Raw genomic sequence first — 25,598 nt, forward strand, 5'->3', positions numbered from 1 at the left:
TCAATGAGCACGTAAGGTTGTAATGAAAAATGAGACTGAATTAAATTGTTCATTACGAAGCAACAGCCTGAAAGAGATTTGATTTAAAGAGAGTGTGTCAAGTAGAAAAAAGTAGATTTTGTTGCGGAGGATGATAGGTAAATATTAAAGTTCGTAGTAAAGCTATACGTATAAGGGTACAATTTTTGAGGAGATGACAATAATTTCAAGAAGCAAAGAAATATGAAGTCTGTATACAGGGTGTCCAAAAAGTCACTTATCATAGATGAGAGCACATTTGTTCAATGTGCCCTCTGTTGAATTCTACCCATGTTTTGAAGCGAAATGGTAAAGGATGAAAATACGGGGGGGGGGGGGGGGCAATTTGAGCAAATTGCTTCCCTTATATATCCTTTGTTTTCGTGCAAAAATGAGCCCCGTCGCGAATCTATACGCTGCATTACAACAGAGATTAACCGTACTCCCAGAAAGCGTAGTTTATCGAACTCAAATTAAGCTTCGGGCTCCTTGACGATCAATACAGTTTGCCTGAAATCTATTGTTCAAGTAGTTTAGTATGACCAAGACGTAGTGTGCTAGGGCACCAACTTGCATGAACCATGGTTTCTTTATATGTTCTAATAACAAAGTGCAATATTCTTATCCATGTTCAAGAAATGACCACACAATGCTAGTTTGTATTCACGATCATGGGGAAGAAAAAGTCGCAGCTTAAATCGATGTAGTTTTCCTTTGGGATATCGTGAATGGCTGAGCGTCTTGTCTTATCCTTCTGTCCTCCCTTCATTTTCAAATACCGTATTTACGCAATCCTAAAACGCACACTTTAAATTATTTTTCAGCCCCAAAATCAAGGTGTGTCTTACATTCGAGTTTGCAAGTTTAGGCCTACATTTTGCACTGTCAGTAAGGCCCAATTTACAGCAGAAAACGATTGAGTTTTGCCGGAGATAGCTAATCTCGTTAGTCATGATTCTGTGAAAAATGTGTACTAGGAATACCCACATTTTCCAAAAATGGGAAATTGTTTTATCCGGAAATTGGAAACTGAAAATGGAAGACGAAAAATTTTCATTGTATTTTCACATGTTTATTTATCTTTTTCATTCTTAAAAGTCAATGCTGAGTAGTTTTTTGTCTCACATTTGAGGGCGTTTTAGACTCGCGTAAATACGGTTTCTAAAATGTCCTACAACCCGCTTTAATTGAAACCTACGCTTGAAACTGCTAAACGTTTATTCTCATGAACTTTTAGTTGAGATGCATATTTAACAATTTTTCCTATGGCCACGGACTTTCACCCCAACGAAACCATGTTGGGAACCTCGGAAACACTTAATATATACAGAAATGAACATAATGTTTAAAATTGTAAAAATTCTGTTCTCACATATTTTCAGCGCAAATTCAGTTTTACCAATTTCTTGTATATTACAGCACTTTTGAAGTATTCTGTAGATATATAAATGAAAGTCAACGCTTTACTTTTACATAACAGAAAATTACATTTGAAGAAAAAAACGCCATACAGTTTACCTCAGTTGCATATTCATCCATTTAAAGGAAAGTAAACGTTTTATTTTAAAAGAACTGATTACTGTTTGAAACTAAAAGAAATGTTTTCAAACCTCAGATGTTATTTCACTTAACCCATTTTAGAAATTTTGCAGAAATTTTAAAGTAACATGTATACAGGGTGTATCAGATCACCCGTCCCAGGCATTTGTTTTGGCTCGTAGTGCACGTATACACTTCAAACAACAAATGGTGACGCTTTCATATTTGGTTCTTCACCTAAGTCAAATTAGCTTCAGGTATTCTTATTATGTTAATGCTATTAAGGGATCAGCTAACTGCTTCACATGGCATTTGATACATAGATTTGGTGTCCCAAATACTTCCCTGCAACACAGACTGTCACAGCGAAAGCAAGGAATGAAATTACCTGCTGCGCGTAAGTTAGTAGTTGAGAAAATACTTTCCCCGATCTGTATGGAAAAAAGCTGAAATGCCATGTGAAACAGCTGATCCTTTAATGTCATTATCACGGTAAGAATACCTGAAGCTAGTTTGACTTAGCTGAAGAACTAAATATCAATGGCAGGTACAACAAAGATAAACAGAGTGCTGTGTGAAAGTTTTTTATACGAGTTTAAGAAGTGACTTCCCAATTTATTTGTTAGAACACCTGTGTCTACAAGTATATTGAAATCTTTGAGTTTTATTTCCCACGCTTATGCCGGCTAGGCTAATGGAGACGGCAGTGATGAGAAATGAATGAAATAGTGGAATCAAGAAAGTGGGAGAAAACGGAAGAACCTGGAGAAACCCACACACACGATGTTTGTCCACCACAAAGGTCACTTGGCCGTGATCGAACCAAAAAGTCTATGCAGCAGAGGTGAACGCTCTACCACTGAGCCACCGCGGCCCGTAAGTATATCGTGAACAACAACTTTCAATAATTAACAAATTGCAAAGTTCTATACAAATTAGTACACACTGATGAAGAAATGTACTTTTCCACCTTCAGGAATACTGGACGCTCATGAGATTGGTGTATCGTGCGTTCATGTTAATCCCAAAGTGATATGTGAAGAACGGAAACGAGTTCTGGGCAAGTTGACGTCGGGCTAGGGTTGCCAGACGTCCCGGTTTTCAATGAAAGAATTAACTGTCCCAAAAAGGCTTTCAGGACGCCTGTTTTCGCTCTTCAGATTGAAAAAAAATCAGCTCGCAAGAACTAGTATGTTTCACCTGAAAATGGAAGGTAGTATTTCTGACTCAAATGATGACGAAACAAAGAAAAGAGTATCTCTTCAATCATAAATGGGAGAGTGTGTCGTAATTGGCGGAATATTTAGGGCCTGTTAAACACAAAAACTCGGAATTCGGAATAAGGAACACCAGGCAGCTCTCCCGTTACCTCTCCACATTTTTCATACACCCTTTGTGGGGCTTCATTTGTGCTAACTGTATATAAAAAGAATGAACTGGAAAATTGTAAGTAGCTACTAATCTGGAAAAGACAGGTTTAATCGATTGTTACCAAATGAGTAGGAACCGTGATCTTTATGGCTATATAGCGTGAGATTGTTGTCCCGGGTTTTCTGGCAATCCTACGTCGGGCTAAAGAGGTCGGAATATAACATTGATATTCTGCGTGAGTGCTACTGGTCAGTTTGTACTGCCCCCTCTTCATAGTCGTATTTCAGCGCCAGAGAATGAGAGAGGGACTGTTTGTTGATGCTCCACCTGAGAGTATTGTTGTAGCACAAAGTACTGATTGGATAACGAGTGATACTTTTTTTAAAAAAAAACTTCGTTGCAACACTTTGTGAAATTCTGTCATCCTTCCCCTCACATCCCTCACATCTGCTAATTGTTGATGGACATGGCAGCCATAAAGAACTGAAAGTGATTAAATATGCGAGGGATCACAGGATTCACTGCTCAGTACTCCTCCACATATCATTCACAAGACTCAGCTCACTGATAGGTGTTTTATGAAACCATTTCAAGACGCATACAATGATGCTTGTTCACTGTGGATGCGCAAGAATGCTGGAGTAAAGACAACCGAATACAATGTAGCGCATCTTGTTTCAGAGGCATACCAAAAGGTATGTCACATGAACGTAGCTCTCAACCGATTTGCCTTCACCAGGACATATTCACTGAACCCTCAGATATTCACAGACACTGACTATCTGTCCGCAAACGTGGGCACGTCCATCCTCACCACAACAAACGTCTGCAGATCAGGCGCCATGTTCAGGATAAACGGTCTCCCGACATCCTTGATGCAGTCCTTATGGTTCCCCAAATCTCAACAGGACGATTAGCTAAGGATGCTGCTATGAGCCACATAATGATTTGGAGGATTCTGCACAATAACGCGTTAAATCCTTATCATGTTCGTCTGCACCAAAAACCCCGAGAACAAGATTTCCATAAACATCTGGAGTTTTTTCAATGTGTGAGCGCCAGGAACCCATGTTTCACCAGAACATTCTGTGTACGGATGAGGCGACCTTAAAGATTAATGTAGATCAACGTACAAACGCTCACTACTAGTCCAGCGAGAATGCTCACTGGGTACGTGAAGTTGACTATCAACATATCTGGAGTCTAAATGTCTGGTGTGGTATAGGGGGAGGCCAAATTGGTAATTATTTCTTCGAGGGTACTTTAACAGAAGTAGGATACGCTAGTTTTTTGTCAGATGTTCTTTGTGAGCTCTTGGAAGAGGTCTCATTAGCAACTTGTGAAATAATGTGATTATAAGATGGTTACTCAGCTCATTTTGCAAGAGTTGCCGGACAAATTGTTGCTCATATATTTCCAAACAGGTAGATCGGAAGAAGAGGCCGTTTCCTGGTCAGCTCGTTCTCCGGACCTGACTCCCCTCGATTTTTGTTTTGGGTACGTGTCAAGGAGCTGGTTTAGCAAGAGCGTCCTACTACAAGGGAAGACATAACGAACAAGATCTATAATGTCTGCCATGGACTAAGAGGAAATGAAGTGTTAAGAGCAATCTACAATGTCCCGGTGCGCATTCGAATGTGCATCGCACGTGCTCGACGATCCTTTGAACATTTATTGTGAGTTTAAGGTTTTTTGGGGGAAAGTACGATATTTTGGTGATAATGTTCACAACTAGCAGTTCATGTTATTTATTTTATTTATTATCTTCAGTTTGTTTATTTGTACTATTCTTGAACAATTGTTTGTGCAATGAGTTCCGAAAAGTGATTTTTTAAAATGTTTACATAAGTTAAGAAGACTAAGAAAATGGCAGTGATTTCGTAAGTTTGATTTTTTTGGGAGGGGGGTTGTTGTTGAACTTTACATCCAAATTTGTTTCATACGTAGTTTAAAACCAAAGAGTGTATTTCTATGTTTTTCTGTTTTAAATTGGTTCAGATTCCGAAATTTAAACTAGTACTGTTGTGTAATATTGTTTTCGTTTGTTGATAAGTAGACGAGATATGCCCCAACGTTTGATACTGAATGCTGTAAAGAGTTTTCAACAACTATTTAATATAACATGTGCTATCTGATCTTCTTTTAGAGTCATTACCAATTAGAACTGTTGTTCTTAGTTGCAACTCAACAGCAAATAATACATAGATGCCAAAATGTTGAGTTTAACGAAAAATGTTCCTCTAAAAGTTGTTTCCTTTTCAATAATACTTCAAAATAAATCGAAATTGGTACCACTCTCCTTTTAAAATTTTGGAGTTGATTTTCCGCGGAAGTATTCTCACTACGCCACTGAGTATGAAATAATCACAGTTTGATTCTTCACATACGATTTGGTCATTCATTTTTTTGTTTGTTTGAAGTGTCTACCTCTACTACGAAGTACGAACTGAGAAAAATGCGTGGGACGGGTGGTCTGATAGCAATTCAACAACAAATAACACACATATAAATGCCAAACCGTAGAATTTAACGAAAAGTGTTTCCTGCAAAATTGTTTGTTTTTCAGTAATACAAAGAAATCGAAACTGATACCACTTTCCATATAATTTTTTTGAAGTTGATCCCCCTGGGAAGTATTCCCGCTACGCCACTGGATACGGATGCACCACTATTTGATTCTTCATATACGATTTGGTAGTTCATTTTTTGTTTGGAGTGTCTACGTGTATTACGAGGCGAGAAAAGTGCCTGGGACGGGTGGTCTGATACTCTTTGTATATAGTAAAAAGGTGAAGGAACAGAATAAAGAGCTCGTCGCTCCATCAGATAAATACATACATATCTGTTACCATAACTAGAGGTGCGTAAAACATCTATACACAGCTTCGCCGGAAGTCCGCTTCATTGTAAGGCTAATTGGACCCCCAAGCAAACGTTGGTACTTCTGCTTGAATGGGCGCAGAAATTGCCTGAAACTGTACGCAAAAAAGCATCTATACTGGACTCCGAAGAGGTACTTCAGTGAATTGTCTCCAGAAGAACGCCAGTTTAGGAACAGGCAGAAATACATCAATTTTGAAGAAAAAAAGTTGACTATGGAGTCATCCTCAATGGCTAGACAAGATATATCCAAAAACAAATTTCTATACTCCAGCCGTTCTACCGGTTGCAAAAAGGATACGTTTTATGACGGTCTCCATTTTGGTAGAGGGATTTAAATATATATATATATATATATATATATATATATATATATATATATATATATATATATATATATATATATATATATATATATATATATTCGAACGAAAAATGCGCACCAACTTGTGGTAGGTAAACACTTCAAGTAAGATTTCTATCGGTTCAGAGCAAAGAGAAGCTGTTAGGTTCCTCCCAATTTATTTTAAAACGTAAAACATTTATTTAAAAAAAATCGTTTTCACAATACACAACATGCTAGTATCAGGCAGTACGAGGAATTTATTTCGGGGGATCCAAATTCAATAGGATAAATTATATTAAAATGTGTAAAATCACCTAAAAGTTACAGAAAATTCAGGAGTTTGAGAGTGGACCTACATTCTGCGCACCCCTAGGACCTACAAAATCGTAAATACGCCACTGCTTGAGGTTATAAACTATATGAGACTTTGGCCTCTAATTCATAGGATCTGAGCTACATTATCCTACGGGGAATTGAATTCGGATTTATTTTTTATTTATTCACGAAGTTTCATACAGCACTAGGTCAATTAGCTGAAACTGTACAACATAGAGACAAAAGGAAAAATAACAACAAGAAACATAAAAGAATAAAATATAGAAAAAAGTTCAACTCTCAATATACAAAGTTCTCATCAATTGAGTTCTAAAGTTTCTCTCAGAGGTAAAAATGTTACATCCTATTGAAAACATATTATAATCGTGTGCTAGCCTATAAAACAAGGAAAGCTTTACAATCGACAACCTAAGTGTCTCATAAGTTAGCAAGTTGAGGGAGCGAGTTTGCCGTTGAGGAACTCGGAAGTTAATCTGCGACAGTTAAAATTCAGAATCAATTTTGCCATTGATGATCTTATGCAGGTAAAAAAAAAATCAGCTCCGTAGCGTCGTTTGTCAGGGGAACGTAAGTTCATTAAAGACATTAGTTCTTGTTTCGAGTAATTACGTAACTTGGGAATTCTGAATCTAACTATGGCAAGAAAGAAGTTTAATACAGAGTCAATGCGAGATAGATTACTGTCATGTTCCATATAGGTGAACAATATTCAACAATCGGAGAAATAAAAGCCTTATAAAACATTGTAAGGGCAAGAAGACTTTGTATTTCCGGAAATCTATAGAATAGATCAAGTAGTTTCATAGCTGTGGATGAGATCTAACTGATATGACCCGCAAAGGAAAGTTTTTCATGAAAGACAACACCTGAATCTTCTTGAGATGAAATGCGTTTGATAGGTACAAAGCACATTCTGATTTAAGGAAATAGAGATTGTAGCACATTTATTGGGATTTAGAGACATATTCCAGATAGAGTACAAATTACATAACATATTAATGTAAGCTTGCAGTGAAGAAGCATCGTCTACAGTGTTAACGACTCTGAAGAGTTTAAAGTCATCAGCGAAAAGCAATATATTTGATGATGAAGTCGAGAAGATGCTAGATAAATCGTCCATATACAATAAAAACAAAAGCGGACCTAGCACGCTACCTTGAGGCACTACGGATAAGACGGAACTAAATAGAGACACATATCCAGGTAGAGTGACACGTTGTTCTCTCCCTGAGAGGTAACATAGGAAAAAGAGGAGCGTATCATGAATGTTATATCTATTAGAAAGTTTGTAAAGAAGCAACTTGGTGTTTAGGATGTCAAATGCCTTTTATATATCCTGTGCTACAGGAAAAAGCGCTTGCCATTTAGTTACAAGAAAAATCAAATATGCTATTTGTTTCTGGGAATATATATACCAGTGTTTTATCCAGGCATCTTAGGAGGGGAAATTCTCTCCTCCCCAAAGTTGTAGAATTCTCCCCCAAAAAGATTTTTAAAGATACAGGTATAGCCATATAGATACAAGCCAGTTTCAAATTAAACATGCTGTTTAAGTTTTTGCAATTTGAGATTTTTCAGTCGATGTCCTTTTTCATATTCCGCAAGAAATCGCGTTTTTTTTTTCATGGTACCATTTTTATATTTCCTACTTTCCTTGTCATTTCGAGAAAACGCTTGCTAAAATTCCCTGCAAAATTCGCTTTTATCTGAGAGGCTCAAACACTAAGCAATATGTGTCAGCACAAAGGAACGAAAAAAAAAAAAAAAAAGTTGATCGGATTTTAATATGGTGTATTTGTGATTTTTGAGGTGTAATCCTTGGAGTGTTATATATCTTTAGTAGTCCAGAACAAAAGCTTGTTAGTTTTTTGCTGTTAGTAGTCCAGAACAAAATGCTAACGGTCTTAATGTTTGCTATATTGGAAGTGTTGAAACTAATTAATTCCTTGACTCTAATTTTACAATCCCAAAAACTTACCCTTAGTGATTTACCGATGGAAGTGTCACTAGCAACTTCTCGTTTGAAGAATATTATGAGTGATTCATCGACTTATTTGGAAGCATTTCATAAGAGACACAAGAAAATAATGGAAGAAAGTCTATAAGCATTTCTTGAGGCAGATTTTAAGGACTATGATAAGCTCCATAATGGAGTTGTGCGATCATATGTAATAGTGTTGCTAGAAAATTTTGATAAAAGATTTGGAGATACCGTTGACAAAATTTCTTTATCGCTTCAAGTATTCAACTGTGGTGACATTATGCCTATGGATAATGCAATAGAACTCAAATCTTATGAAATTTTTTTCTTTGAATTTTGAAGAGTGCATAACTAAACATGTGTATTCATTCAATTTTAAAGAAGTATGCAGAGAAGGACATGAAGTTGATTGACATCTTATGTAAACTTAAAGTGTATTATATTGGAGATGGTTTTCTTACACTACGACATCTAGCTGTCACATTAAGTGTGTGTCCTATAGGTACCTGCAAAGTTGAAAGATCATTCTCAAGTATGGCGCGATTTTGTTAATTGAGACAACTTACTCCACATCACATAAGTTCACTTGTGTTAATTTCCAAGGAAGGTTCTCGTGAACTGAAACTTTTCCACATAAGAAACATTATAAAAATCTGGTATAATGCATTCCCAAGAAGAATTGCTCTGCCTTCTTTCAAAACTTAAAGTGTAAAATATAAATTTGTATTTAAATATGCAGTTCATGAAAAGGTAAGAACCTTCTAGATTAGTCTTACTATTTTAATAATTGAACAAATATGAATCTTTATCTGATCAAGATGATATTAGTAGCCCTAATAATTATTGTATATGGGGAAGCTTTATATTTCAATAGTTAAAAATTAATGTGTAGCAGTGAAGAACAAAAATACAGTTCTCTAAAAGTACATAGACCGTTTCTTTGAACACAGTATATAAAGGTATGGGTTGCATAAGGTACAAAGTAACTATGTAGCAGGAGTGGCTGGTTTAAACCATGGTTCACACCAAAAAATGAATAATGTTCGTAAAAGTGTAAGTGTTCGTAAAATTGTAAGTGTTCGTAAAATTTTGATGAACACCATTTGTGGGTTATCACTTTTCACTACCGTATAGTATTCGTATTGTATTCAGACCTAAATTCCCTATTCATTACTCAAAGAGATTATACTACAAAACCAACTTTCGTTTTTTTCCTTTTTTTATATATGTTTATAATGTTTGTTTTGTGATTTTTTTATAGTTTGTTATTATTGTTATGCAATTGCAATCAAATGAAAATTCTAAATATTGTTTCGTTTTAATAATGTTTACTATTGATAAAATACATCGAAATGCCGTACTTTTGGGGGGGGGGTTATACAAATACCACGAGAGGCATTTATTGAAATCAGAAGTATCTTTGGTGTATATATATATATATATATATATATATATATATATATATATATATATATATAGATAGATAGATAGATAGATACCAAAGTGGACTCAATTCTTATCTTTATTCACTTTTCTTACTGATATGCAAATTAAGTCGTCGTATTTCTTTAACTGGACTAATAAAAGTCGTAGGGAACAAACTTGGACTAAATTAGTTCTTCTGTACTCTGCAGTATTTGAAATTGTCCATATGTAATTCTGTATAATGGTTTCACTTGTGAAGTTGTTTATCTTTTTGTCCTTCTGAAATTACTCTTGACAATTATATTAACAAGTATGTAAAGATTAGTACAACGTATTTTTATCAGGAGTCCTTCGTGAGTGAGTCAGCAAAAGTATCGCATTTGTGGCCAATTAGTCCCAGTTTCGAGTTTAAATGGAGGACAATTTCTCTCGGATGTAAGCCGAGAAGCGGTTTGGATTCCGCTTTAAGCTTATATGGTCCCTTCCAGCATAACCCGGTTGTTACATAATAACACCAAGGCGAAACAAACTTATTTCTGTCCATATGTGATATAAATACATAGAGCAAATATTTTTAACCAAAAAAACCTGGTTTAAACCAACCGGGTTTAAACCAAAAAAAAAAAAAAATAAATAAATTAAAACCATTGTTTTTGCTAACCCTGCTATGTAGTATACTTTCCACATTTTTAATGGGTTCCCTCCTAGAACTTCAGATTCCCCCCCAAACCCGAGGGGATTGGATAAAACACTGTATATACACACATCGATTTTTAGTGCGTGATTTTTCTCACACCATATCAACACATAGTAACATAATAAGAATCAGGCTACGAAGCAAAATGACAAGAAAGGGAAACAGGTGGTTGAGAGGAAATTTATATCGAAACTTGTGCTCTTTCGGTTCTAGATCTATCCTTGCGAGAACTGGAAACGCTGTAAAAATTATTGGATAGAGAAATCCAATATATTTCAATTAAAAAGTTTCTTGTACACCTTTATCTGGAGAGACTATATACAGTATAGTCAAACCCAAACTACCACTTTCAGTTTGGTGTGCTTATTCCGTTAAAAAAAAAAAAAAATCGATTTGGGAGCGTTCAAAAATTTTCTGGCCCCTGATTCAAAAATGCATTAAAAGTCCAATCTTTCAATCAAAAATTTTTTTGTACGCCTTATATCTGGAGAATTACATATAGTGTAGCCAACCCAAACTATCACTTAACACAGTATGATGTGCTTATTCCGTAAAAAAATACGAAAACTCGATTTAGGGGCCATGTAAAAATTTTGTGGCTCCTGATCCAAAAACTAATTCTTTGCCAAGATCGCAATCTTTTGGTTCATTTTTTGTATCATTCATAAAATTCTTGTTTTTGCTGTACTTTATTATCAAATTGCAAAGCATTTAGACATCCTTAGACATATTTACTATTAAAGGGCTCAGGAGAAGAACATGATAACTCCATTTTTGTCCATTTTTCGACTTAATAGCAATTTAGTTGGTAGAATTGGGACCTAACTGCTAACAAAAAATTAAATGTAACAGCAAGAAAGGAAACTGTGATCGCATGAGAATAACGTGGTAAGTACTGATCTTGTTTTCGCTGTCCTGTAAAATGATGGTTATTAAGTTCTTCCATTAATCTGTTCAATTAGGAATATAGTTATACATAATATTTAGAATAATAATGGTAATTACAATGAAATTTTATCTTTGTATATGCACAAATATTACAATGCATTACTGCTAATATACGAATAATAAACAATCTCTTTCCTAGTATTGTGAAATATTATTATTTTGTATAGTATATATTAATAATTAATAAAATTACTAAGATTTTCACAGAAGTCGCGGTAGCTCAGTGGTAGGGCGTTCACCTTGGTCTATGTGAAGTGAACTTTTTGGTGGACAAATACCGTGTGCGTGGGTTTTCTCGGGGTTCTCCCGTTTCCTCCCATTCTCTTCATTCCACCATATCATACATTTCTCATTATCCTCGTTTCCTTCTACTAGCCGGCATATCTATGGGACGTAAAACTTAAATATTTCATTTCATTCTTTTAAAGATTTACATAGTTTTAAGCTATCTTAAGTTGTTAGCTATTTTTCTTCAGCAAAATGCAACATAAAACTCTCATCTTAATAAAGTGTCTGTTAGCATTTTAACAGAAATGTAAAATTATCACTACATTCGTCAACAGAGTTAAAAACTGCTATTATTATTATTATTATTATTATTATTATTATTATTATTATTATTATTATTATTATTATTATTATTATTATTATTATTATTATTAATGAAGTAAAATTAAATGTACATAATACGTAAATCCTAAAAACTTTTTTTACTCGTATCCTCAGACATCTTGTATATGGTCTACTCTACTCTTCAATATGATGCCTAACTACATGATTTACATTTATACTCTAATCTACTGTATTTATTTCTTTTTCACTTCTTGTCCTCCATATCTGATAAAGCACTTAGCGAAAGCACTTACAGTTTAAACTTTTATTTGATTTGATTTATTTACATGTTGAGGTTAAGATTATAATAAGCTCTATCTGCTACCTTAACATGATACAAAATTTTAAGACAATATGTTTTCATAAGAAGTCAGAAAGTGAAAATACAAAAGCATATGTTGTAAAGTAACAGACGCTCACTCGTTCATTCTCTCTCTTTCTCTCTCTCTCTCACACACACACACACACACACACACATATATATATATATATATATATATATATATATATATATATATACAAATATTATAGTGTTATATTACAATATACTATATACAGTATATATATAATGGTGGGAGCTCGGATTCGACGTTAATCAATATGTCCACGTCTCATATAGCCTCGCTGACTCCTTCGGTATTGAAACGGGTCAAATTGTGCTCACATGCGTTTTTGCGGGCTTCTTTCATTTTCATTATAAGCTGACACAAAACCTACTGCTGAAGCCAAGCTCGTTGCGTAAGTGATTCACTGTTTCGAGTAATAAGCTACTAATGTATGCAATCACAGCTTAATGTGCCGATCACCGCGAACCAATGCATCCACTTGTCCCACTTTCTTTGCAGTAGATGCAGTCGTTGACCGTCCATTGCAATTCTTGTCACGCAGACACGATGTGTGTGCCCACTCTGTAAGCATCCGAACCCACTTCCTCACTAATGACCATACATGCTTCCCATACACAGCACTCATCCGACGATAAATGTTGATAGGTGTCACATCGTCCACAGTCAGGAATTCGCTGACCGCACGCTGATTTAATCAGATGTTCATATAATCTATCACTAATCCCGCGTAAAATGAAAAAAAAAAAATAAATAAAAAAATAAAAAATAAAATAAATAAATAAAATAAAATGAAATAAAACATTTGTAAAGAAGAAGGTTCAAGCTTAAGTTGATGGCTTCAATTATGAACATCCAACAATTAAATTTTAAAAATACAGTGTTGGAGGCAAAACTTGTTGAACACAGTGTCGTACTGTGGTGTAGAGAACTAGCTTCTCTTCATTGTATGAAAGACTCAAAATCAAATAATGTTTATTAAAGTTATCGTGGAACCTACTTTTTAAACCAGTAAGAATAGGTAGCATAAATTCACTTTCTGATTTTTTTTTCTTTTTAATGGAGGTTAATTCAGACGTTACTCTCCATTGACTTCAATTCCATGCAGAGGAGATGATTGGGAGCAACCAAAGAAAATGTTTCATGAAACTGAACATGTTGTGCAGTCGCCCCTTGTCAGTATGAAAGCTCAGATAATGCGCTAATTAATTGTGTAATTGGGGATGTCAGAACTGACAAGTTGCGCCCAGGATTTTGTAAACATAGAATTTGGTAGAGCGTAAAGTACAGGATCTGACCTTGGTTGCATATAAATAAAATCAAATATGTACAAAAGAAACAGATTGTGATGTCAAAGGGGTTGAAAAGGGGCGAGAAGAGAATAACTTTTGGGACTGGTTAATCTACTTGCACTTACTTGCAAATCTCGGTGTTTCCTTCTCGATGATTCTTCCAGTGGGTTGATGTCCGTCCATCCTTCTTTCTGGTCAGCTGGTCGTCCAAGTAGTTGAGAGTTAAGGATTTGCGAAACCCGGGCAGGAAAACCAACATTGCGAATACAGTGAATCTAATCAAAGTCGAAATTGCTCTTTAACGGAATATCCATCGCAACTGATAACTACAACGTTTGCTGAAGCTAAGTGCTCTCTAACTTAGAGCAAGGTAAACTTCTCGTAAAACTCGGATACGTGGCTCATGCTCCTACATGTTGACTCGTCTCATACGATCCGGACTACCTCTTCCCAAAAGTGTCTCAATGTTTTTTTTTTTTTTTTTTTTTTTTTTTTTTTTTTTTTTTTTTTTGTTCCTCCGGGTTAATATCCTGGGTCGTTGACTATTTCTTCAGTCTGGATGAAAAGTGCGTGCTAATAGATTAACCAAAGGTAAGGTGATGATAGGGGAACAATCTGTCGTTTTTATTGATTAAGAAATTACATATGTTGAAGAAATTAACAAACGGCAAGAAACTTCCTTGTAAGAAAAGTGAATGAACTTAGAAAAAAAAATCGAAAAGTGATTCAACTTTAAATGAATGCTTTTCACTGTATTGAATTTTAAAATAAAATGTCCCAAAGTCCGAAATAAAATGTTTCATTATGTGTTCAAATGCACATATCTTCAGAATAATATATATATTACATAAATTATTGTGGAATGCACTTTTTTAATACGAGGGTGGTATTTACCCTTCATTCTTGTCATAATTTAATTTCGGAATGCTTTAAAGAAACTATACACTATGTTTCGTCAACACTCCAAAATTGTTCATGCATGTATACAAGCTTATGGATTTCAACTCCAAATAATAGGCGTATTTCGGAAGGTTGGAGGAAAGTGTATACCGAGTTTCTTTATAATCAGATAAATTTTACGAGAGTTATCGGGAAACATACAGACGGATAGATACAGAAATGTCGAATGAGTCAAATGGTAGAAGCTCTCTATGTTTGCTTTAAGATATCGATTATATACTTGAGACGCCCGATTCCAAACATCACTTGTCGACATATGGAATATGTTTTAATATATATAATGCATTAAAAGATATAATATATATGTATATAATTTGCATATATCGGAAGATATATGTATGTGTGTATGTGATTTGTGAATACTTAATTTAAATTAATTTATACATTCAATGTATTCAGGTATTAATTTTTATTTTAGGAAACTTATTACGATTATTATTATTATTATTATTATTATTATTATTATTATTATTATTATTATTATTATTATTATTATTATTATTATTATTATTATTATTATTATTATTGTTGGATCAAAGGATCCAATATATTTCTATCAAAAATTTTCTTGTATGAATTATATCTGGAGAACTACATATAGTGTAGCCAAACCCAAACTATCACTTAACTCAGTATGACGTGCTTATTCTGTAAAAAAAAAATACGAAAACCCGATTTAGGGGCCACTTAAAAATTTTGTGGCCCCTGATCCAAAAATGCATCAAAAGATCCAATATATTTCAATCAAAAAGTTTCTTGTAGGCCTTATATCTGGAGAATTACATATAGTGTAGCCAAACCCAAAGTATTACTTGACTCAGTATGATGTGCTTATTCCGTAAATAATAATAATAATAATAATAATAATAATAATAATAATAATAATAATAATAATAATAATAATAATAATAATAATAATAATAATAATAATAATAATAATAATAATAAATTTAAAAAACTCGACTTACTAAACCGTTCTAAACTTTTGTGGCCTCTGATCCACAGACTAATTGTTGGCCAAGATCGCAATCCATTTTTCGGATCATTCCTAAAATTTTTGTTGCTTACTTTCAGTGATACAAATTAAAATGATAAAGAAAAACGGAGGTTTTGTAAAGTGGACAAGAGGTTTTTTTCTTTTTTTAATTGGTCAACAGACTTTTAAATCTCTTCGATACAGCTCTGTTATATTTTCGTTTAATAAGTAAAAAAGAAGAACACTTACCTTTCTGTGGTCTCAGGTAGAATAAAGAACATCCAGTTATGGATACAAATTATTTGAATTAATTGAAAAATCAGTTTCGCTAAAGTACTCTTATTCAGATAAATCGCACGATCAATTAATATCATGACAAACTGAATGGCCAGTGTTATTAAATATGTTGGTGGAATTTTGTTCTCTTGCAGATATGCACCAAAATCTTCCTCTTGACGTTCCTAACAACCAAACAAAGAAAGAAAGGACATATAAAATGAATTCTACAATGCATATCAGTGCATCATAAATAAATTTAAATTTATTTATACTCCAAAATATTTGTAGCACTCAAATTTAAACTTAATACCTTCATTCTTGACTTTAATTCAATTATTAATTTTTCATTTAGTTTTCATTTTAAACTTTGAACCATAATGCACTGTAATAAATAAGATAATTTGAAATATAGTGGATAGGGTGGTATAAAATCGTTATGATTGGTTTGCACATATTTTAATCACGCTCGACTCTAGTCATAGGAGCTAAATACACGGTTCTGAGTGGTTGAAGTTATCCGTTTCTCGCCATACTTATAGCACACATATAGCACAAATCAAACACCAACTGTTGTTGGTCTTCCTGACCGAGTGTACTAGCGAACGGACTTGTAGTGAAAATTGCTTTTGACGTGGGTTCAAACATGGCCCAAGGAAAGTTCTTTTATTTTTTTATTTTTTTTTTTGAATTTTCGTAACATTTTTATCATTAAAATAAGATAAAAAATAATGCTTATTTGCCCTTGTACGTAATATATGATGCATAACAAGTTATTTACTTACGTCACGAAACAGCTGAGCGAGCAAAGGAGGTTACAAGCCCCGGAGGGCTCGTTTTGTTCTACCTTCACCCTCATGATAATACCACGTGACATTATATCACGTTCAGGTGGTGCAATTTCGATCTAATCTACCCTCACCTGCTTCCTTGTGACCAGCTTAAAACAGTTGAATAGGGTAGCGCGTGAAAAATAATATATATATGCGATTGGTTTATGAGCAATACCAAGAACACCAAAATTATGATTATAGATAAGAAAAGAGGTGAAAGAAGAGCAAACATAAAATGGAAGACTGGCTCGTGAAAGTGGTAGAATTTTGCTACCTCGGTAGCAATATAGAAGAAATATGTCTTAGAGAAATAAAAGAGAAGAGTAGCACTGACCAATTTCAGAACAAGAAGAACCTTTTCCTGAATAAGCACATTAACATCCACGCTAAGAAAAAATATATATAAAAACCTTTGTGTGGAGTGTCTTGACATATGCTTGCGAAACCTGGACGTTAGCAAAGCAGGAAAAAGCCTGTCTTGAGGCAGTGGAAATGCGGTTTTGGAGAAGAATGATCAGAACTGGCTGGACTGAAATGAAGAGCAATAAGATGGTACTGCAAGAAGTGAATGAGAAAACACAAATAATCAAAGTAACAGAAGTACGAATAAGAAAACTCATTGGTCATTTACTTAGACACGATGCTTTTTTCCAAAACATTTTCGAAGGCAAGATATTAGGGAAGAAGGCGAGAGGACAACGTTAAAAATATGATCAATGAGATGGGATATATTTCCTACAAGGAGATGAAAAGGACCACTGAAAATAGGAAGCTGTGACTGCAAAGACAAGGCTGAGCTTTTTCAAAGATGAAGAGGAAATTAATTTCGAAGCCAAGAGAAAAAGCCCTAATAAACATGATTCAAATAACATATAAGGTCTCCAAAACGTGGAAAATTAATTTCTCAAATATCTAAGCTTAAAAATAACGAACTTAGTTAAAGCTATTCGTGTAAATATATGAACAATTCTTTGTTCGTGTGTAAATTATCTTTAAATCGACGTCATCAACAATGTGCTGATAACATTTAATTTTTATCGGTAGAAGCACAGTAGACACAAGCAAATAGCTTATCAAGAACTAACGGTATTACGAAGACTTTAAGCAACTCATGTCTTCTTCCTACATTTGGACCATTTCGTCATTGCTGCGGGAATGTGCAAACCCAATATACTTCCTCAAACTTCTTTAAAATCTTTTTTTTTTCAACCTGGTTTTCTTTTATCGTAATTAAATTAGGAAGGCAAGGAGTTGCATTGGTAACAATGCCAAGGCAATGGAAGCGGGCGTCTGCTACGATCCTCCTACGTGTCGTGTGCAAGTGACAGGAAAAGAGAGCGTTCTGCTCCTTGTTCATTGTTTCATTAGTTTGTAACGCACCTTAAAACGCTTGCAGCTGTGTCTGATTATAACTGTACAGCACGTACAGTACTGTATTCATAAATTGTTCTTGGAAGTGTACGAAGAAATGAGTTCATAGAACTCCGGCCTATGAGGCTTTTCTGTTATCCGGCCTGCCCTTCCGCTACATCAGGCCGGATACTCGGGAGTCTACTGTATTCACTTCAGTTCAGTTCAGTTTAGTTGAACTGCAAGATCAGTCCGAAAGTTTGTCCTCTGCAACGATGGTAAGGCATCGAGAACGTCTGGAGCTTTGTTCCTGTTTTGGGAAGAATGCACTAGAATACAATTCACTCCAATTTTTGATCCACATTCCCATAATTTCTGTAGGTTCTTGGATCAATTTATGGAAGACATGCTTCTTTCCAGTGGCGTAGGGAAGGGGGGGTCGGAGGGGCCGGGCCCCTCCCAAAGAGGTCCGACAATGTACTTTAGTACTTTGATGTTTGTAATTTTTTATATATTTTTATGTTTATATATTTTTTTTTTGTAATTTTTCTATATGTACCTATAACAGCACTTGGCCCCCCCCAAACACACATCCTGGCTACGCTACTGCTTCTTTCAAATGGGCAATCTCGCTAAAACAAAGAGTTTATAGTCATAACAGTGAAATTTTATTCAAAGTTAACTGGCGGTAGTTTGTCTAATCCAGTAACAAACGATGACATACCAGTCATCTATTTTGAATTCTCAGAAATCCGTCGATTTGTCAACGTAGAATTTCTCAAAGAAGTACAGAAACGTCAATCTTTTAACATGTTTTTATACTAACCTCCAACCAAGTTATCATTGTAAAACTTTACATTACATTCTTACAAAAACTAGAAAATAAAATTTGAATAATTTTGAATTTATCAGTAAAAGATGTTTACCCTACAACAATAATTTTATATTCTACTAAGTTGATACACAATGGCAGCTATGGATTAACATAATGTTTAAAATTCAATTAAATAAAAATATATATGGAACCTACCGTGAATGCAGGAAATCCTAACAAAATAATCAAAAAATTCAAAAAATCGCAAAAGAACATGTATGCGTAAATGTCCACTGGCATTTTAACACATGAAGTCAAAATTCGACGATAAAATCTCTTAACCGTAGATGTATGCTCTTCTATTCTGAAACAAAATAACAATAATAATGTAATCCAGAATAGACCATATGGAATACACAAGAGACTAATTCAAAAATATACTTTAGTACTCTATGAACGCACAAATGAATAAATCGTCTGTAGAGGGCATGCTGATCTTAGTTTGAAGCATATCGGTCATCGAAAACGGCAAGCTGGCAGTGGCGTCTGTATGATGCTATTACAATAGCAGTATGCAGCTAGCGCTACCGCGAAGCAAGTGGGTATTGAAATGTACGAAGCAGGCAGAATATATCTTTCTTCTTTCTTTGTACATAACATTTTTGCTGTCGGAACTCTGTCCTACCCACAAACTACGAATAAATAAGTAAATAAATAAATAAGACAGCAATAAATAAAAAAATCTTAATGCAATTTATAGCATGGGAAATCAACAATGTATATTGCATAATCACTTTTTTATGTTTTATTGAGACAGATACTGTAATTCTTGAATTAAGCTTCTTCTCCTTTCTTACCTGAACCATAGGTAGGTGGGCAACATGAAAATTTTAACTTTTCTCTCCTTTGAAAGAACTGTTTTATACTTTGATAAGGTCTATTCTTCATAACTGCATCTAGATTCTACTCTTGGTCTTCCTCTTCCTGGTTTTCCTTCTGCTCTTCCCTCTACCAACACGGTGATCCAATCGGAGCGTCGAATAAGATGTTGTTTCTTCTTTCACCTATTAACTTCATGATCTGTCGTCTTTCATTAGTTTCTTTAAGTACGTCTTCGTTCCTTTTCCTTTCGGTCCATGATAGGCGCAACATTCTGCGCCAACAACATATTTCAAATGCTCCCAGGTTGGATATTTCAGCTTTATTCAATGTCCACGTCTCCGATTCGTAAAGCGACACTTTTCTTTATGTTAGCCGTCTTCTTTTCCTATTGAATGCTTGTTCAGCCTGCGCTATTCTTGAACTTATGTCTTTTTCACTTCTTCTGTCCGAGGATACTCGACTCCCTAAATAAGAAAACTCTTCGAGTTTCTCTCCCTATAGTCATACGTTTTCTTCTTAGTTATCTTCATTTTGCATGTTTTATTACGTATTTTTGCTTCCTTCTGATCTCTTCCCATAACAGTTGTCTGGTTCCTATAAAGCTGGTATATTATTCTTCTGTCTCTGTAATCCACTTTCAGATTCTTCAACGCTCTAAACATGATATTCCAATCCACGTTGTCCAAAGCTTTCTCTATATCCACAAATGCTATCACAGTTGGTTTGTTTATTCTGATGTGCTGTTCCATGATCAACCGTAGACTCAGTATTGCTTTCCTTGTTCCCCTTTTTTTATCCAGAATCCAAACTGGTCCTCCGATAACCGTTCTTCTGTTTTCCCTTCCATTGATTGTGCGATAATTTTGCACAGTATTTTTGATGCATGGGAAAGCAAACTTAATGTTCTATATTCTTCGCATTTTCGTGCGCCTTTTCTCTTCGGGATAGGGACCAATCTGCTTTTCTCAAAGTCTTGGCATTTTTCCCGAGATGTACATTTCATTAATAAGATTAAAAAGTTCCTTCTTGAATTATAATTACATTTTAACCCTTTCACAGAGGAAGTCGACTTTTGTTGACAGAAAGAAAATTTCCTTAACATGCGAATGTCGACTATAGTCGACGTGTTAACATTTGTTTGTCCGTATCTTGGCTTTGTCGAGAGTAGTCGCCAAAGTTGTACCGTTCAATTTTTTTTGTGTTCTATTGTTTTCGATAAACAATAGAAATCACACAGAAAACCTTTGGCGACTACAATCGACAAAACCAAGATACAGACAAATTTTAACACGTCGACTATAATCGACATTCGCAGGTTAGGGAAATTTTCTTTCCGTCGCCTTCCACAGTGAAAGGGTTAAAATATTTATATCTGAAATGATGCTGTGAATGTATGTATGCAAAACTACAGATAAATATGTGTGTTACCAGGCAATCCTTGCAAGTTGCGGGGCCTGGAACAAAAATAATTGCCGAACCAATGATGAGGTGAGTTCCACACCCGGCGTGAATAACTTACTTTGTGATCATTGATAGAGATAGCTCAGTAAATATTTAAAACAATGGGAAATAATAAGAATAAGAATAAGAATAGATTATCGGTGCATTTAGTTGCGTAAGCCCTTTAATACCCAAAATTTTATTTTGTTAAATATATGACACTCGGGCTTGAGGTTTAAAACCTGCAATTTCAAATCTGCTCCACGTGAATTTTATAAAACGTAATCCCTCCATGTTAAACGTCACGTCAACTATCCACCACAGGTTTACGTTTAATGTACCCATTGTTGACCTTATGATTGCACTTCGCGACATTAATAGTATACAGTTAAAAAAAAAAGTATTTGATTCATATCTAAGTACTGTGTATCTTAACTAGTCAATTTGAGACTAGAAATAAAAGTCTTCTCGTCTCGTCTCGTAATTTTTGTACATGTCTCGTCTCACCCCGATTTTCGAAAAACCTCTTATCGTTTCGCCTTGAATTTTTTCTAATCTCTTTTATGAAGTGATGTACAAAATTTATATTTTGAGTTTTTGTTTCTTAATTTCAACTAGAAGAAGATCCTTCCAAGTCACGAGAGATTCACGGAGGGAGTGATATAACAATTAACCCATACTTATTATTGAAGTATATTTATTGCCTAATGACTTGCATATTTTGAAATTTTGAAAATTAATGTTATTCATTGTATTCTTACAATCACCTTGTTAACACACACACACACACACACACACACACACACCCATATATATCTATATATATATATATAGAGAGAGAGAGAGAAATAGATATAGATATTACACCGATAACATCATATATACTTGGGCAAAAAGTGCTTTAATGTACGCACTTTCCCAAGAAAAGAAACAATGAATAATATATTACTTACTTGTTTATACACATACTACTTACAAAAGAAAGTTGATATAGAGATGGAAAATAAACGTTTCCCGTTTAATAATGAGTTTTGATTGATGTAGATAATACGAACAAGGTTAATTAAGACGAATACTAGGTAATAGTTCTCCTTTTATATTGCATGGCTCGCAGATGGCCACCACAAAATTACGAATTGGTATGGGAAGAGGGAGTTCTCTATGAACGCCAGTTTACCATTGCGTGCTTTGTTTTCAAGCACAGAGAAACAGGAAACGTTTATTTGCCATCTCTATATCAACTTTCTTTTGTAAGTATGTGTATAAATAAGTAAGTAATACATAATTAATTATTTCTTTTCTTCTTCTTCTTTTCTTGGGAAAGTTCATACATTAAAGCATTTTGTGTACAAATATATATATGATGTTATCGGTGTAATATATATATATATATATATATATATATATATATATATATATATATATAGATAGATAGATAGATAGATAGATAGATAGATAGATATAGATATATATATATAGATAGATAGATAGATAGATTATGAATCCGTAACACTAAAACAGTGTTTGAGGTATACAGAGTCGTACCTAGATTTTTCGGTGCTCGAAGCAAAGTAGAATTCGGTGTCCCCTACACCCATGTGGTTTTCCTTCTGTCGTTTATTATTATTATTATTATTATTATTATTTGTTTTGTTTTTTTATCAAAATGCTTGGACAGACCATTGCAACGGCCAAAATCTATCATTATGTCTTCTTTTACAGATGCTTCATAGCTTTTTTGAACGGAACTCACAATGCATATGCCACATTCTCCATACTACACCGCAGGTTTTATTTCACCCACACATTTACACACATCCGTTTAGTTCCGAGTTCTTGTTTGAGCAGCATTGACGGTTTTGTTTCTTCATCTTCTATGCAAGAGGAAAAGTGTCCTCATTCAGCAGCACCGCATACAGAAACCACGGATGATGGTTCTGCATTGTTCCACCACGGGTTCTGCATTGTTCCACACTCATTGACAGAACTCTAATTGCTTATCGGCGTCGTCGTCGGTTAGGTTTGCTGTAATTATAGCTTGTATGAGAGCCACTGGTTGCTCTGGATGATCCGTAGGATTGAAATTTGTATTGCAGCACCGCTGACATGTGTAATATGGCCAAAAAAAAAAAAAAAAAAAAAAAGCTGATCGGCTCTTCCGTGGCTTGTCATGCAGAAGCTCTTTCATTGAAGTTGTACAGAATCTTAGGTGCTGTGTGATATGGGCAGATGTTCAGGGTGCAGTTTATTAATACGGGTCCCAATCATTCGGGTACGGCGCCCATCACTCTTATTAACACAATGTCAATAGGGCGCTAAAGAGAAAATATCATTCTGGTTCTGCAGATTCTTACACGAAAGAGTTAGGCAAAAATTGATATCGGACTCTTGATTTTAGCGACTTTCTAGCTTCAAAATTACATCTTATCATTTCTTTCCCATTTTAATAATTTCATTCATATTTAAGATGGCGACTTCAATCTGGTCACCATGATGTAATATGTCCTCTTCCGCAGAGCCAACCCTCATCTTGGTTATAAAGCAGTAGATTTTATCACAAATTACTACAGTAATTTCCAACTTACAAGGGTGTATCCATTTGATAAGTCGAAATTTGAAACGGTTTTTGTCACTTATTTACGCTTTAAATCAAGCTTTTTTTAAAAAATCTAAGATATACATATTTAGTATCACGCTTTTCTGAATTTATTCAACTTAAGATGATACTGTCAGGATTTCAAATACTTATATCTATATAAACTAAAAAAAAAAAAAAAATTGTATGTTTTTTTAAGCGAAACTAATTACTAATGAGTTTCATACACAAAATACAGGATTGGAACTGGGGGGTTGATTGCCGTAACCCCCCGTGTACATGAACGTATAAAATAATTTATTTATAAGAGGAAGACAAAGTCATCTAAACTAGGAATTTTGTGCATAAAATACTTACGATAGTTTGGCGACATCCGGCATGTAGAGTAGAGGGCGCTTGAGTATTTTCCGAACGAAGAAAAACAGCTCCGACGAAACCTCCTCTTGCTCTTGTGAACGGGATTTAGGACTTTTAATTGACGTTAGTGATATACTTGTGTCTGAAACATCCTCCTCAATTTTCATGGGCACGTTTCTCCATAATCCAAGATACTTCAGCATAAGCCTAACATAAACATAGTTAACCAATTATCATCAGAATAATTCTCGAAGAACATTCAGTACACTATGATTTCATTTGTACAAGGAATATACATATGTAGCAGAATAATAAAGCTCTTGACTTTATGCTGGTGATGGTGACTTTGATCCCAGGAGGAGATAGAGAATAAAAGGACTTTGGGAAGCTCCTTCAATTAGAATGTGAGAAATTCCGGTCTACAAAATCCTAAAATATAGCAACGGTAGCCTGTAATAATTTCATGGTGTAGCTCAGTGGAAATATTCCATCCGAACCTATGAAATTTCTCCTTCCCTCGCTGGGCGCGATCAGTTTCATTGATAGATTTCATGTTTACGTTTTCTCATAGTCAAGAAATTTGGTGTGATAAATGTCTTTCAGTACAATTAAACATATTAATAATGTGAACTTTTAGCAATTTATTTCTACTAATTAAGAGAGTCTCAACTTAAAAGGAAGTGGAAAGTTTGAAATTCGAAGAATGCTTAAATTTAAGAATAACGTAATATATTATTAATATACTACTATAATAACATACTACAATGACATAACTCAATAGACACCTACAGGATAACACGACACACACTGAACAATTACCAACAGTCGATGCCAAGTGTAGATGCAGATATGAGCATGCAGCAGAAGTAGCACTATGACACGCGAACGTGACTGTGAGGAGCTGAAAAAATCAATCTGAGATCACACAGTTCGGCAATAAAAGGTGAAATAGATCAGCGCACTTAACAACTATTAACAGGATTATCGTAAAATTTAAATGGATGCAACGAGATAGGTAGGTTAAGATTGTCTGGACGAAAACTAAATACATGCCTGAAACGTGCTGTCGTCTGTAGTTCAAGACCCATCACACAAATCTACAAATAACGTGCTATCGACGTTGATAGATCTACATTACACTCCAGCGATATTTGCTTAGTGCATAAGTGTGCCGACCCGACACCAAAAGAATGTCCTGCTTATAAAAAATGACACAGACAAATAATTGGGCGATAGTCATGCGAAACGAGAAACAATATTTCTGGAACCATGTTGAATTCTTCGATTAAAGTCACTTTATAGTGGATATGGAAACAATCAACAGA

At 34.7% G+C, this 25,598-nt stretch overlaps 1 protein-coding gene across 2 annotated transcripts in view; it reads right to left on the reverse strand.

Annotated features, from left to right (window-relative positions):
* The window catches only part of LOC145679667 (piezo-type mechanosensitive ion channel component-like), a 215,593-nt gene that overhangs the window by 102,583 nt on the left and 87,412 nt on the right, over positions 1-25,598 (reverse strand). For both annotated transcript variants that reach the window (XM_081750243.1, XM_081750242.1), the window contains exons 7-9: positions 24,274-24,480; positions 19,215-19,362; positions 15,975-16,186 (exon numbers count right to left, since the gene is read on the reverse strand). In XM_081750243.1, the coding sequence (XP_081606369.1) occupies positions 15,975-16,186; positions 19,215-19,362; positions 24,274-24,480 (567 nt within the window). The remainder of the gene's footprint in view (positions 1-15,974; positions 16,187-19,214; positions 19,363-24,273; positions 24,481-25,598) is intronic.

Source organism: Thermobia domestica, chromosome 2 (genome assembly GCF_964235325.1).
Source record: "Thermobia domestica chromosome 2, izTheDome1.hap1.1, whole genome shotgun sequence".
In the NCBI taxonomy this organism is placed as follows: domain Eukaryota; kingdom Metazoa; phylum Arthropoda; class Insecta; order Zygentoma; family Lepismatidae; genus Thermobia; species Thermobia domestica.